This window comes from Canis lupus, chromosome 11 (assembly GCF_011100685.1).
Source record: "Canis lupus familiaris isolate Mischka breed German Shepherd chromosome 11, alternate assembly UU_Cfam_GSD_1.0, whole genome shotgun sequence".
Taxonomy (NCBI): Eukaryota; Metazoa; Chordata; class Mammalia; order Carnivora; family Canidae; genus Canis; species Canis lupus.
Window position 1 is genome coordinate 35,303,053 of NC_049232.1, and position 14,689 is coordinate 35,317,741.

The window sequence follows — 14,689 nt, forward strand, 5'->3', positions numbered from 1 at the left end:
AAATGCCCTTTCTCTGCAGCCTCTCTTACTGAGACAGCCTTCCTGCTACCAGTGTCTAGTGAAGTGAAGAAGAATCACTTGCCATTCTGATACTTGGGCTAAAATGATGCTGGTTTCTTGTATCTTAGTCCTTACTGAGGACTAAGATGGCATCATAATTTAATGTGCAATGATGTAATTGTGAAATCATCTTTGATGGTGACTTGCCTTTTTCTCCAAGAATTTTAATAAAGCAACCTAAAATATCAAGCTTTTCAATCAAGCTTAGGACTTGGGCTCACTATATATATGGCTTTCTTATTTAGAAAACGGTAAATTACTTTACAATATAACTGGGACATTTCATTGGAAAAATTGGGATTCTTTTTTGCACAATGAATCTATTGAGATCACAAATGAAAGGTTTAGATCAATATACACAAAATGCAGCAACTCACTAGAAGAGCAGTTTGAAATGGATTATAATATCTTAAACTAAAACCTCATCGTTTTTTGCAAGTTGCAGCCCAACTTGATGGAAGCTCAACTGTCTACAAGAAATACACTTTTCCCCAAAAAAGCTAAATATGACTATTTTTAAAATCATTTAAAGATGAAAGTCAGCTCTGCCAGTAATACATGGGCCTCCATATTTGTTACTCTTCAACAGCTTCCCTAAGGAGTGAACAGGTAATATAAGTATGATTACTTTCCAAGAAGAGCAAGGGACAATTTCCCAGTGGCCTAATTATTTCAGAAACTCCAACTCTTGATAGATGCGTGACAATAGAGGTAGGTATAGAAGACTCATTTGTAGAGTTTTTCCTCTCTCTCGTAATTACTGAAGTGCTCTCTAGAGAAACTCATGTGCCAACAGAAGAGGAAGTATAGGAGCTGGCTCTTAAATCTCTTCATGAGATGACTCTCATATACCATGAAGAGACAGTAGAAAATTCAGATCAAATGAAGCCTTTTGTATTTAGAATTTGATAATATTTAGTGACAAATAAGACTAGATAATGGTTTCAAAATAGATAATATTTGCTTTGGTAAATGTCCGAAAAAAGATGCCCAACATAACAGCAATAATACAAACAGTACCTATTTATTAAGGGTCTAGTATGAGCCTGACGACATTGATCATCATAGGTACCCCTTAAGGATTTGATACACAGTTTGCAGATAAGGAAACAGAAAGATAGAGAGAAATAATTTATCCAGGACCCTACAACCAGTAAACGGCAGCACCCAAGTCCCTCTTACTCCAAAGCCTATGCTGATCCGTTTAACCAAGATTTGTGGTACACATGTCTTAATTAATCATATGTAAAAAATAGAATTGTTTTAAAAGATTATTATGCTGATATGAAAAGGTTTCCAATATATTTAAATAGATTTTTTAAAAAAGATTTTACTTATTTATTCATGAGAGACACAGAAAGACAGTGAGGCAGAGACAAAACACAGGCAGAGGGAGAAGCAGGCTCCATGCAGGGAGCCTGATGTGGGACTCGATCCCGGGACTCCAGGATCACGCCCTGGGCTGAAGGCAGGCGCTAAATCACTGAGCCACCCACGGATTCCCTAATTAGATTTTTTAAAAGCAGAATAGTAGGCATAATAGGATCCCTGATTTATAAGTAAATACAGAAAAATTGCATATATATTATACACACACACACATACACACAAATCACTGGCATGTGCACAAGTTATTTTTGAAGAATTACTAAAACTCAATCAATGGGAGTGGCTGTAGGTAGAGGCTACAGAAGAGAGAGACTGCCATATTTCATTGCATATGTTTTTCACTATTCTAAATTGCATGACCATGTATTTTTATTATTATACTTTTATTTTATTTTATACTTTATTTATTCAGGAGAGAGAGAGAGAGAGGCAGACACAGGCAGAGGGAGAAGCAGGCTCCATACAAGGAGCCCGACATGGGACTCAATCCCAGATCTCCAGGATCAGGCTCTGGGGCTGAAGGCGGGGCTAAGCCCCTGAGCCACCCAGGCTGCCCATATTATTACATTTTTAAAGACAGTATAAAAATAGCTTTTAGAAAACAGCTACATAAAAATATGCTTTAATACATGTGAATTAGGACAACGGGTGTTATCTGAGAAGTGATATCATGGCCATTTTAACTATCTGAATTTTTAAATAAAACAAACATCATAGAAAGATAGCTTTAAAACTACATAAAAAATGATTCAAATTGAATTTTTTCATTCCATATATCTTTATAAATAGCTATATAAAGGGGTGCACAGGTGGTTTCTTGCTTTCGGGTCAGGCCCTGATCTCAGAGTAGTGAGATGGAGCCCTGTGTCAGGCTCCAAGCTCAGCAGAGTCTGATTGAGGATTCTCTCCCTGCCTCTCTCCCTCTGCCTCTCCCACTCATATTCTCTCTCTCTCTCTCTCTCTCTCTCCTTTTCTAGCAAAATAAATAAATCTTTTAAAAAGTAGCTATATAAAAAGATGCCTTATATATGTGAATTAAGAGTCCTTTGGTTAAGAGGCCATGCTATGGAATCAAACTGCCTGGGTGCAAATCCCCTATGTACCATTCCCTATATGCCACTTATTTCCAAGTTCTGTGATCTTGGGCCAATAAATTAACCTCATTGTGCCTCATTTTTTTTTTTTAGCTACTAAAAGGCATAATAATACCATCATCCTAAAAACCTTGTAAGTACTAAAAACAAGCACATGTAAAGGACTTGAAATAGTACCTACAACCTAGTAAGTACTCCATCCTATATATATGCAACTTAATTGCATCCATGCAATTCTATATGTTAGCACTTATAATCATACCATCATTATTATTAGGATAATATTTTTCAAGTAATTGCATTATATAATATAGATTACTGCTCTCCCCATTCCTTATCAACTTAATGTATTAAGTGCATAATAAAATCAGAAAATGATAAAAAAAAGAAATGGAAAATTCTGTTATCTTTCTTACAGTAATATTCTGCACTACAAAGTCAGGAGCTTCATCATTCATGGGGTTGATTATAATGTAAAATGGTATCTCCAAGGAGCGTTGCTTCCCATCTGTGACATACACCATGAACTGGTCAGCCGTCGGTTCCATCCTTAGATGCCTAGCCTGCACATAGTTAATGTGCAAAGCCTTCATGTCTCTCCACGGGAACGAAGCTAGAGCACATCAACAGGGAGCAGGTAAATAAGAAAAACATTTTTTCCCAAGCAACTGGCTCTTAATCCTTAACCCAATAGCCTATTTCTCAGAAAAGCAAATAAGATATCATCACGGCTGACTTCAGAATTAGGTATCAGGAGCTGCTATAATGTCTGTCAGCCATCAACATAAAAACAGATATCCATAAACCATAAGGAAGGAATAAAATTTGCATGGAGAACAGAAGGCCGATAACTGCTAAGCAGGATGTGTAGGGACTTCATGACTGTTCTTTATATAGTTGGAACGAATGTAAGAGAGACCTTCCCTTGATTAAAACCACTGCTCCTATATGAAGAGTTCTTATAATACTTGAATAAGAAAGAGACTATCTCTTTCATGTAAACGCAAAACAAGAGTCAGTCAATCACTTGCCTAATTGATGTCAAGCAACAGGTTGGATTGAATGGAATTAGCTGTTTTGGTATTTTGACATTACCTTAAATCAAAAGAGAAAAATGCTCTAGGTTGAGCATTAGGTCGCAGGCCAAATTGCATACCTTTAATGCAATAAATCTCTTCTCCCAGCTTTACTGAGATATAACTGACATATGACATTGTAAGTTTAAGTTTTACAATGTCATGATTTGATATACACATACTATAAAATGTTACAATAAGTTTAGTTAACACATCATTCACTTCATGTGATTACCATTTTGTTGTTGTCATAGTGAGAACATTAAAACTCTACTTTCAAATCACCTTTCAAGTATATAATAGAGTATTAACTATAGTCACCATGCTGTACCTCAAATCCCTGGATTTTACATAAATTTGCACCTTTTAACCAACATCTCTCCATTTCCCCCACCCTTCAGCCCCTGGTAACCACTATTCTACTGTTTCTTTGAGTTTAATGGTCTTAGATTCCACATATAAGTGAGATCATATGGTATTTGTCTTTCCCTAATGTATTTCACTTAGCATAATGCCCGCAAGGTCCATGTGTGTTGTTGAGAATGACAGGATTTCCTTCTTGTTACAGCAGAATACTATTCTATTATGTGTTTAGATCACATTTTCTTTAAAAAAAAAAAAAAGATTTTATTTATTTATTCATGAGAGATAGAGAGAGAGGCAGAGACACAGACAGAGGGAGAAGAAGGCTCCATGCAGGGAGCCCGACGTGGGACTCGATCCCAGGTCTCCAGGATCAGGCCCTGGGCTGAAGGCAGTGCTAAACCGCTCAGCCACTTGGGCTGCCCCAAGATCACATTTTCTTTATCCATTCATCCATCACTGATCACTTAGGTTGTTTTCATGTGTTGGCTATTGTGAATAATGTTGCAATGAACATGGGAGTATAGATATCTCTTTGATACCCCATTTTCATTTCCTTTCGATATATACCCAGAAATGGAATTGCTGGATCACATGGCAGTTCCATTCTTAATTTTTTGAGAAATCTCCATAGTGGCTGTACTAATTTACATTCCTACCAACAGTGCACAAGTGTTACCTTTCTCCACATCCTCACCATCATTTGTTATCTCTTGTCTTTTTGATAAAAGCTATTCTAACAGGTGGGAGGTGACGTCTCATTGTGGTTTAGACTGACATTTCCCTGATGATGAGTGATGCTGAGCACATTTTCGCATACTTGTTTGCCATTTGTCTGTCTTCTTCGGAGAGATGTCTACTCAAGTCTTCTGCCCATTTTAAAAATCAGATTATTTGGGCTCCTTTGCTATTGAGTTGCCTGAGTACCTTATACATTTTAGGCATAAATCCCTTATCAGATATATGGCGTACAAATATTTTCTCCCATTCTGCAGGTTGCCTTTCCATTTTGTTGAATGTTTCTTTTGCTCTGCAGAAGTCTGTTAGTTTGATGTGGTCTTTCTTTGTTGATTTTTGCATTTGTTGCCTTTGCTTTTGGTGTTGAATCCAAAAAAACATTGCCAAGCCCTATGTCAAGGAACTTACCACGTATGTTTTCTTCTAGGAGTTTTACAATCTCAGGTTTGAAGTCTTTAATCTATTTTGAGATAATTTTTTGTACAGTGTAAGTCATTGGTTGGTCATTTTCATTCCTTTGTGTGTGGCTGTCCAATTTTCCCAACACCATTTATTGTCCTTTTCCCAGTGTATATTCTTGGCTCCTTTGATGTAAATTAAATGACCAAATATGAGTCGTTTTACTTCTGAGTTCTCTATACTGTTCTATTGATCTATGTGCCTGTTTTTATGTCAATGCCATCCTGTTTTGATCACTATAGCTTTGTAATTCAGTTTGAAATCAGAAAACATGATGACTTCAGCTTTGTTCTTTCTCAAAATTGCTTTGGCAATTTAAGATCTTTTGTGGTTCAAAAGACTTTTAGGATCGATTGTTCTACTTCTGTGAAAAATGTCATTTGAATTTTGGTAGTGACTGCCTTGAATCTATAGATGGCTTTGGGTAGTATGGACTTTTTAACAACATTAACACTTTCAATTCATGAATATATCTTTCCATTTGTTTATGCCTTTTACAATTTCTTCCATCAGGATATCAACTCTGTCTTAAAGTTTTTGGTGTATAAGTCTTTCAGTTTCTTGGTTAAACTTATTCCTAAGCATTTTATTGTTTTCTATGCTATTGTAAATGAAATTGTTTTCTTTATTTCTTTTTCAGATAGTTCATCATTGATGTATAGAATACAACTGATCTTTTTCTGTTGATTTTGTATCCTTTTTTTTTAAATTTTTTTTATTTATTTATGATAGTCACACACCCAGAGAGAGAGAGAGAGAGAGGCAGAGACATGGGCAGAGGGAGAAGCAGGCTCCACGCACCGGGAGCCCGACGTGGGATTCGATCCCGGGTCTCCAGGATCGCGCCCTGGGCCAAAGGCAGGCGCCAAACCACTGCGCCACCCAGGGATCCCTGATTTTGTATCCTAAAACTACTTAATTTGCTGAGTTGTTCTAACAGGTTTTTGGTAAAATCTTTAAAAATTTTCCATATAATATCATTCACAAACAGAGCCAATTTTACTTCTCCCTTTTATTTTGATGCTTTTTATTTCTTTTTCTTGCCTAATTACTCTGGCTGGGACTTTCAGTACTATGTTGAATAGGAACAGTAAGCATGGGCACACTTGTTTTGGTCATCTTAGAAAGTTTTTAACCTTTCACTGCTAAGTATGATGCTAGTTGTGAATTTATCACATATGGCCTTTATTATGTTTAGGTATGTTCCTTCTATACCCAATTTGTTGAGAGTTTTTATCATAAAACATTGTTGAATTTTATCAAATGCCTTTTCAGCATCTATAGAGATCATCATAGAATTTGTATCTTCCTATCAATTTGGTGTATCATATTTATTGCTTTGCATATGTTGACTATCCTTACTATCTTAGGTATAATTTCCTTTTGATCATGGTGTATGATTCTTTTAATGTGCTACTGAATTCAGTTTGTTAATATTTTGGGAGAAATTTTTACATCTATATTCTTCAGGGATATTGTTGGTTTGTGGTTTTTTTAATGGTATCCTTACCTGGTTTTGGTATCAGGGTAATGCTGGTCTTATAAAATGAGTTTGGGAGTTTTCCCTTCTATTCAATTTTTTGCAAGAATTTGAGAATACTGTTAATTTTTCTTTAAAATTTTGATAGAACCTGTAAAAATATCTGGTTCTGGGATTTTCTTTGTTAGGTTGTTTTGGATTACTGATTAAATCTCTTTATTTGTTATCAGTCTTTTCAAGGTTTCTAGTTCTTCATGATTCAGACTTGGTAGGTTGTCTGTTCCTAGGAATTAATCTTTTTCTTTTAGGTTGTCTAATTTGTTGATGTATAATTGTTCATAGTAGTCTCTTTACGATCCTTTGTATATCTGTGGTATCAGCTGTAATATCTCTTCTTTCATTTCAAATTTTATTTGAGTTGTCTCTGTTTCATGGTAAGTCTAGGTGAAGGTTTGCTTTTGCTTTTGAGGTTTTGTTTATGCTTCTGAAAGACCATGTCCTAGTTTCATTAATCTTTTCTATTGTTTTTTTAATCTCTATTTCACTTACTTTTACCATAATCTTTGTTGTCTCCTTCTTTCTGCCAACTTTGGACTTATTTTGTTCTTTTTATTTTTAAAGATTTTTTAAAAGATTGTATTTATTTATTCATGAAAGACAGAGAGAGAGAGAGAGGCAGAGACACAGGCAGAGGGAGAAGCAGGCTCCATGCAGGGAACGAACCCGATGCAGGACTCGATCCTAGGACTCCAGGATCATGCCCTGGGCCGAAGGCAGGCGCTAAACTGTTGAGTCACCCAGGCGTCCCGACTTATTTTGTTTATATTTTTCTAGTTCTTTGAGTTATAAAGTTAGGTTGTTTATTTGAGTTGTTGTTTTTTGTTTTTTTTTTTAATTTAAGTACTTATCACTATAAACTTCCCTTTTAACACTGCTTTTGCTGAATTTCAGATATTTTGGTGTGTTGTGCTTGCATTTTGTTTCAAAATTTTTAAAATTTCTTTTTCCCAGTTTTATTAAGAAATAATTGGCATACATCACTGTGTAGAGCATGATGGTTTGGTTTACATGTATTGTGAAATGATTGCCACAAAGGTTTTGCTAACATCCGTCTTCTCATATAGATACAATTAAAAGAGAAAGAAAAAAAAGAAAAAAAATTTCCCTTGTGATCAGAACTCAGGACTTGTAGAAAATTTCATCTTTGACCCATTCATTGGTTGTTCAGCAGTATCTTAATTTACACATATTTGTGAATTTTCTACTTTTCCTCCTTTTATTGATTTTAATTTCATACTATTATGGTCAGAAAAAATATTTGGTATGATTTCAATCTTTTAAAATTTGCTAAGACTTGTTTTGTGACACTTCATATAATCTATCCTGGAGAATGTTCCATACATGCTTGAGAAAACTGTGTATTATGCTTCTGTTGGATGGAATGTACTACTGTATTTGTCCACTGGGTTCATTTGGTCTAATGTACAGTTTAATTCCACTGTTTCCCTATTGATTTTCTGTCCAGATGATCTATCCATTGTTGAAAGTAGAGTACTGAAGTCCCCTACTATTACTGCATTATTGCCATTACTTCCTTCAGATCTGTTGGTATATTTTTAAATATAGGGTGCTCCAGTGTTGTATGCACATAAATTTACAATTATTATATTCACTTGATGAAATGACCCCTTTATCATTTTACAGTGACCTTTGTCTCTTGTTTCAGTTTTGACTGAAGGTCTATTTTATCGGTTATAAGTACCCCTTCTCTCTATTGGTTTCCATTTGCATGGAATATTGTTTCCATCCCTTCATTTTGAGCCTGTGTGCCCTTGAAGCTGAAGTTAGTCTCTTGTAGGCAGCATGTAGTTGGATCTTTTTTTTCCTATGCAGTCAGTCATTCTATTAGTGCAATTAATCGTAAAACTAGCCTCTCTCATATTTAAACTGGATATGCCTCAAAGGTACTTAAAGAATAGTTTAGTTCATTTATTTCTAAAGTGTTGTCTTTGAATAAATAAATGGTGTTGTATTTGAATAGTTTTGGTTTTGATGTCTGTTTTTGTTTTGGTTGTTATTGCCTGAAATACAAGAGCTATTTAAATATCTGATACACAGGGCTCCTGGATGGCTCGGTTGGTTAAGAGTCTGCCTTCGGCTTGGGTCATGATCCGGGGGTCCTGGCATCGAGCCCCACACTGGGTCCCTGCTCAGTGGTGAGTCTGTTTCTTCCTCTCCTGCTCCACTTGCTTGTGTTCTTTCTTTCTCTCTAGCTCTGAACTCTCTCAAATAAATAAATAAAATCTTTAAAAATAAAAATAAATATCTGAGACACATTTTAGTTTCAAAATTAAAGCCATCACCTTCAACATTTCAGGCTCTCTCTCTGTTACACCCATGATACATGTCCTAATCTTTTCTACCAATGTCTATTAAAAATGCTAAAAGATTGAGAGAAGGAGACTTATGAGCTCCCACCAGATTTGATAGAATAAATCTATCAAAGATAAATCCAACTTCAAGATAAATCTAAATTCTATTACAGTATTTCGTGTTGCAATGAAGGTCTTTTAAAACATTCTTTCTTCCATATTTATTCTTAGAGTTTTCATAAGTGAAATCTCCACTTATTTTGAAGTAACTCACATACATGGGGCAATTCAAATTGAAAATCAAAATGAGAAACAATAATATTCAAAAGTATCCACTATAATAATAATAATATCTTGAGTGTACATAATGTTTTGAACATTTTTAAGTTCCTACCCAGCCATTGAGCATGATCTGGCCAGTGAGATCTGTAGACATAGGTGGGTTATCTCTGGTCACAAAGTAATGACTTACCTATGCTTATGCCCATATTGCTTTTTTCAAAACCTGCAGAAGGAAGTGTGTTTTCAAGGTAGCCAAACTGGGGAGGAGAAACCAAAACAAATTCCAAGTCATCTGTTGCAGTGTCAGGGTCAGTGGCGGACAAATGGTTAATGGTAACGGCTGCGGAGAAACCCTCATCTACCACAAACATGGTACCTGCATGCAAATAATAACGCAATTATGACTTAGCGTGAAATCCTCTAATCAGAATAGTGAAGACAAAAGGGAGTGATTGCAATTCCAATTCAGAGAAGCCTCCCATATGCAAATATACTTCCATGGGAGTTGTTCATTTCCTTTGGCATAATTTCTCCTTACAGTGAAAATATTCGGGGGTAATGGGTGGAATTTAATTTGACTTGTGGAATTATATTTTTTTTCTTGGACAAGCAAGCCAAACAATAATGGAAAGACAGCAGAAATACTAAATGCTCTAGTACAGCCCTTTAGTCATTCTCAAGGAACTCTGATTTCCCTTGTGTGTCTATAGAAGTGACAAATGAAAATAAGAACTGCCAAACTGTTTTAATGATAAGCCACTAAATGTAGTTTATGTACTCCTCAAGATCAGTTGTTACCTCTGTTTGTCAGAGCGTTAATTGCCTGTGAGCTATTATGAATTGCTCATAACGAACATTTTTTCATGCCTTGGTGCTTAATTATTCTGCAGGGATAATGCTTCCTTTCCAGAACATTGCTTGGGAGATAGTTTGCAAATTACAATAACATCCATACATATGCTTGTATTTTTTTTCTAAGAGACAAAACATATACATAATGCCTATGAAGCGATGACTTTCTAAAAAGCAAATAAGGTTAAATGTATATAAATGGTCTCTCTGGTATTTTCATTCTACTCTAATAGAAATTATTATGGATAAAATAAATTACTCCCTCTCTAGCAGGCAAATGATATTTTCCCACGTGAAATAAAACCAGAGTATTTGAGGATTCCAATGTTGTCCTCATCCCCTCCCACACACACACACACACACACACACACACACTCACTCACTAACACACATTCTCTCTCCATACAGAATTATCCATATTTTTAAACAAATAAATTCTTTTGCCTTGTAATCTTTTAAACATATGGAGTTTTCTGCAAATTTGTGTTGAGGCAATTCTCAGACAATTCTGCATGGTAGTTTCCTATTTTAACTATAATTCAAGTTCAATTCTTCACTAAACCACAGGTATGACACAGATGAGATGATGGAACATTAGTAGAAAAAAAACATTGTCACCTATTGCGATTGAAGGTGACTGGTTGTCCACTGGATGTACTGTGATGTTGAGGGCATACACTGGAAAGGACTCATGAAGAGGAATAGATGGATGAGGCCCATTGTAGCAACAGCCATTCACAAAAGGGCCAGCTTCTTCATCCGAAACCACCAATGTAATGGTATCAAAACAAGGCACCAGGCCAATCTCACCACCTGGAAGACACAACTACAGTTGAAAACTGACTCTATAAAAATATAGAATACTAAGATGAAACCAACTTACCTCTCTACTACATGTGTACAATGGCAAGGAAGGAAATCTAGGTGGGTAACCTGCAAAATTCAATTTTATCTCTATGAAAGGAAATAGTTGTGAAAATAATGAAAAAATGCTTGCCCATCTGTTGCCTCTGGTGAAATCCTGGCCAGCCATCTCTCACCATATGGAGGGGCAAAAAAGAGGCTAACAAGGGTCTGACAGTTCACAAATGAACAAGGAGAGGCAAAAAGCTTGACTAGTGATGGTTTCATTCTTCCTTCCTGATTGTCTAGTGTTAGGACCAACCTCAGGGAGAGCAGAAGGCACCCTTGTCCTTCCAACTGGATTGTCTTCCCATTTACATCAACTACCTTAAACGAACAACCATCAACCATGCCACCACAGTTAGGAGCAACGGAAGAAGCTGGGAAGGTGAAATAGAAAGATGAGCCACATTTTTGTCATTCGTTTCAATATTTTCCTTATTAAATAATAGCCAAGACATTAACAAAAGGGCAACAGGACATGGGGAAAAAGGTGGCATTTATTTTTGTTTTCCTTTTACTCTTTAGGGGTATGCATGTGGGATTTAATATGGCCCCAACTGAAGCAGCAAGAGGTAGAAGGGAAAAAAATGTGAGGATTAGATAGTTTATCAGCAAACCAGCCAATCTGCTCTTGGTTAACTAACAGCACAGAGGTAGAAGATCCAGGGAACAGAAATGTTCTGCAGATGCGCTTTTGGTAATTCTCATGCATAACATTGAAAGTGCCAAGAAGGAAGCAATTTCGTTTGGAATTTTGATGAGACCAGAGCACAAGAGATCAGGGATGTCATTGGTCTTTTCACAAGACACATTGGTCAAATATACACTGTACTGTTCTTGGGATTATTCTACCCACTTAAAATAATGACAAGGAAAATCAAGAGATGATATTACGGAGCAACCAATGATTGAAGAATGAGAAAACTGGGCTTGTAAGAAAAAATAAAGTTGAAGTGGAGAGAATTAGAATTAAATAATCTGCCTTTAAGTTTAGGAGTAGTAACAATTATAAGATGCCTCTCATTTATTCATATTTATTTAAAAATAAATTGGAATAAAGCCTATTTATTCCTCATTCATTTGATAAATATATATTTAACGGCTCTTGTGTGATAATTAGTGTTCTGGGTTCTTCAGCAGAGAATCAGGCAGACATTTTGAAAGCATCAAAATCAGTTCAAAAGAATGTCAAATGCCAAAAGACCTATTATGGGCCAGGCACTGACACAATCTCATGGCAAAGAAAGAAAAGCAGCTTGTTAGAGTATCACAGGTGTATGTATGTATTAAGAGGAACCATGTGAAATTGCCACCATGAACTCATTTTTTTACTAATTAAATGGAAAATTCCTATATCTCAGCCTGACTATGCACACGGAGCTGCAAGTGAAGAAAGATGAAAGTTCTGGCGGACAGGGGTGTGGGGGCAGGGCACACATGGCAGAGAAAGTCTAAGAAGTCTTTCCAGATGGCTCTGCTGGCTTTATCCTGAGCATTAAGTGATGAGTACTTTACCAGGCAGATGAAGGAGAGAACTGGGATGGAGAAAGGAGAATCTGCAAGGAGAGAGAGCCAAGAAGAGAAGTGGAAAAATCATTCCAAGGAAGAATAAACAGCTTTTTTAAAGAAAAAAAAAAAAAAAGCAAACATAGTGCCTTCCGTAACTGTAATTTCAAATATAATGAAGTGTTGGATACATTTACAGAAAAGCCAGGCTGAGCATCATGGGTGGAGAATTCTCTGCCTCAAATGGAATATAGTCTTAGCGTGTGATTTATATTTAAAATGGTTGACCACAATGTTATTTAAAAATTTTTGTTGGAATGACTTCATGTTTAATGTTGGGAGAAGAGCAGATTCTCTGATGATGTAACTTTACATCATCAAATATTATTCAATTATTAAAACTTACATTTGCAAGAACTTCATAACATTTAATAAATATCTTAATAAATGTTTAGCTCACAAGCTCAATGAAAAAAGTAATTAACAAAACTGCACATACATGATAGGCAACTATGTAAAAACTTATGATCAGAAGAAAGAAAACAAAGTACTGTAATACTGAAATGTCAACAGTGACCAGTTTTGAGAAGTAGATAGGTGATTTTTCAAAACTTCATTATTATTTTCCATGCTTTCCAAGTTTTTTTTTAATGGCATGTAGTATTATTTTTATCATCATGGAAAGCAAAAAAAATAATGGTGACAAAATTATTCTCAGGTAGCCTTTATAATCAACACATAAAGGCAAAGCAGAGCCACTAAAACTTTAGGTCCTCCAGTACTGTGTGGTCCTTATACTCTCTCCCAGGCAATGCTAAATAATTACCAATTGAGTAATTGCTAGAACATTACAAGGAAACACATCATTCAAATAACAAACCATCTTCTGAATTGGAAGTATTTCTGCTAATATAGTAACACAACAACAACAAAATACCCATCTATCTCAAGTAATTTGCCTAGTGTTCTAAAAAAAATTAGTTCATACTTCCTTATGTGGCCATCACGCTGGAAGAGATATAAAGATGGACACCTGCTGTTTAGCACTTGGAGCAAAGCACTGGAAGAGAAGACAGATTCATCTCACCCCCAATTTATCTATGCTGCTTTAGCCTGCCACCGATGTTAAATTTATATTAAAACCAACAGTTATCGGGCTACAGCCCCTTTTCTGCCAGTCTATCTGAGACCTATTGAGGAAATCCGAATGAGGCACCCAGGTGTGGACCCTTGAAAGACATCGGGCAAGTGGACTCTGCTCCCCAGGACAGGGCAATAACCAGTGAAACCCTTCCTAAGACTAAACACACTTAGGAAGATAAAGGGATACCATTTTTTCAAGAGATGTCCGGCACAGTGATTAAAATGTGCCATACTAACTAACTGGCCATAAAACAACTGGTATCTTACTAAATCATGGTTTTCCAAAGTACAGATAAAAATACTATTTCACAATATGCCCCCTCCCCATTTTCAATTAAGCCTTTTCTATCTCAGTCTCCCTACTCTGGGTTCCTCAAGGCTCTCACACTGACTGCTTGTATTCTCCATGTGTTTTCAAATAAGGAAGTGATTTGAGTTCTGAAACCTCTTATTCCCTGTGCCCTACCTGGTCTTCTATCCCCATCCTGCTTCCCATGGAATCTACACACGAGAGCAGCATATGGATGAGTACACATGAAACTGTAATCGAGTGGCAATAAAAAGTGTTTAGAGGAAGTATACAGTATTATTACCGAGGAAGTGCACTCAAACCAGAGATCAGAAGACGTGCAAGAGGCAAAGACTGATGAGGTACAGATATGTGACACGTGAGTGAGTCTGTCTACCCATTTAAATTGAAAGTCCTTTGCAGCTGAGTCTGGATTATACTCCTTTGTAGCCCACAGTGCCCAGTAGTGTGTCTTGCAGATAACAGATGCTGAGTTAATATTTTTCTTATTTGTACATTTGACATGCAGACAAATGCCATCTGGGTAACAATATAATGTGATGCCAGAAATGAAAGAACAATGCTAATAAACAAGCTTTTACTGTATCATTACTCTGTGTTCATTGCTGTCTAATGCTGTGGGATTATTCAAAACCATAAGATATCACCTTTGCTTTTCA

General features: G+C 36.2%; 1 protein-coding gene across 10 annotated transcripts in view; it reads right to left on the reverse strand.

Moving 5' to 3' along the window:
- Nucleotides 1-14,689, reverse strand: part of FREM1 (FRAS1 related extracellular matrix 1) — a 164,745-nt gene that overhangs the window by 71,137 nt on the left and 78,919 nt on the right. For all 10 annotated transcript variants that reach the window (XR_005366776.1, XR_005366777.1, XM_038552420.1 and 7 more), the window contains 3 exons: nucleotides 10,784-10,978; nucleotides 9,504-9,689; nucleotides 2,960-3,156 (listed from right to left, as the gene is read on the reverse strand). Coding sequence is in view for 8 of the 10 variants with exons in the window: in XM_038552420.1 (XP_038408348.1) it covers nucleotides 2,960-3,156; nucleotides 9,504-9,689; nucleotides 10,784-10,978 (578 nt within the window). In the remaining 2 variants the exon portion in view is untranslated. The remainder of the gene's footprint in view (nucleotides 1-2,959; nucleotides 3,157-9,503; nucleotides 9,690-10,783; nucleotides 10,979-14,689) is intronic.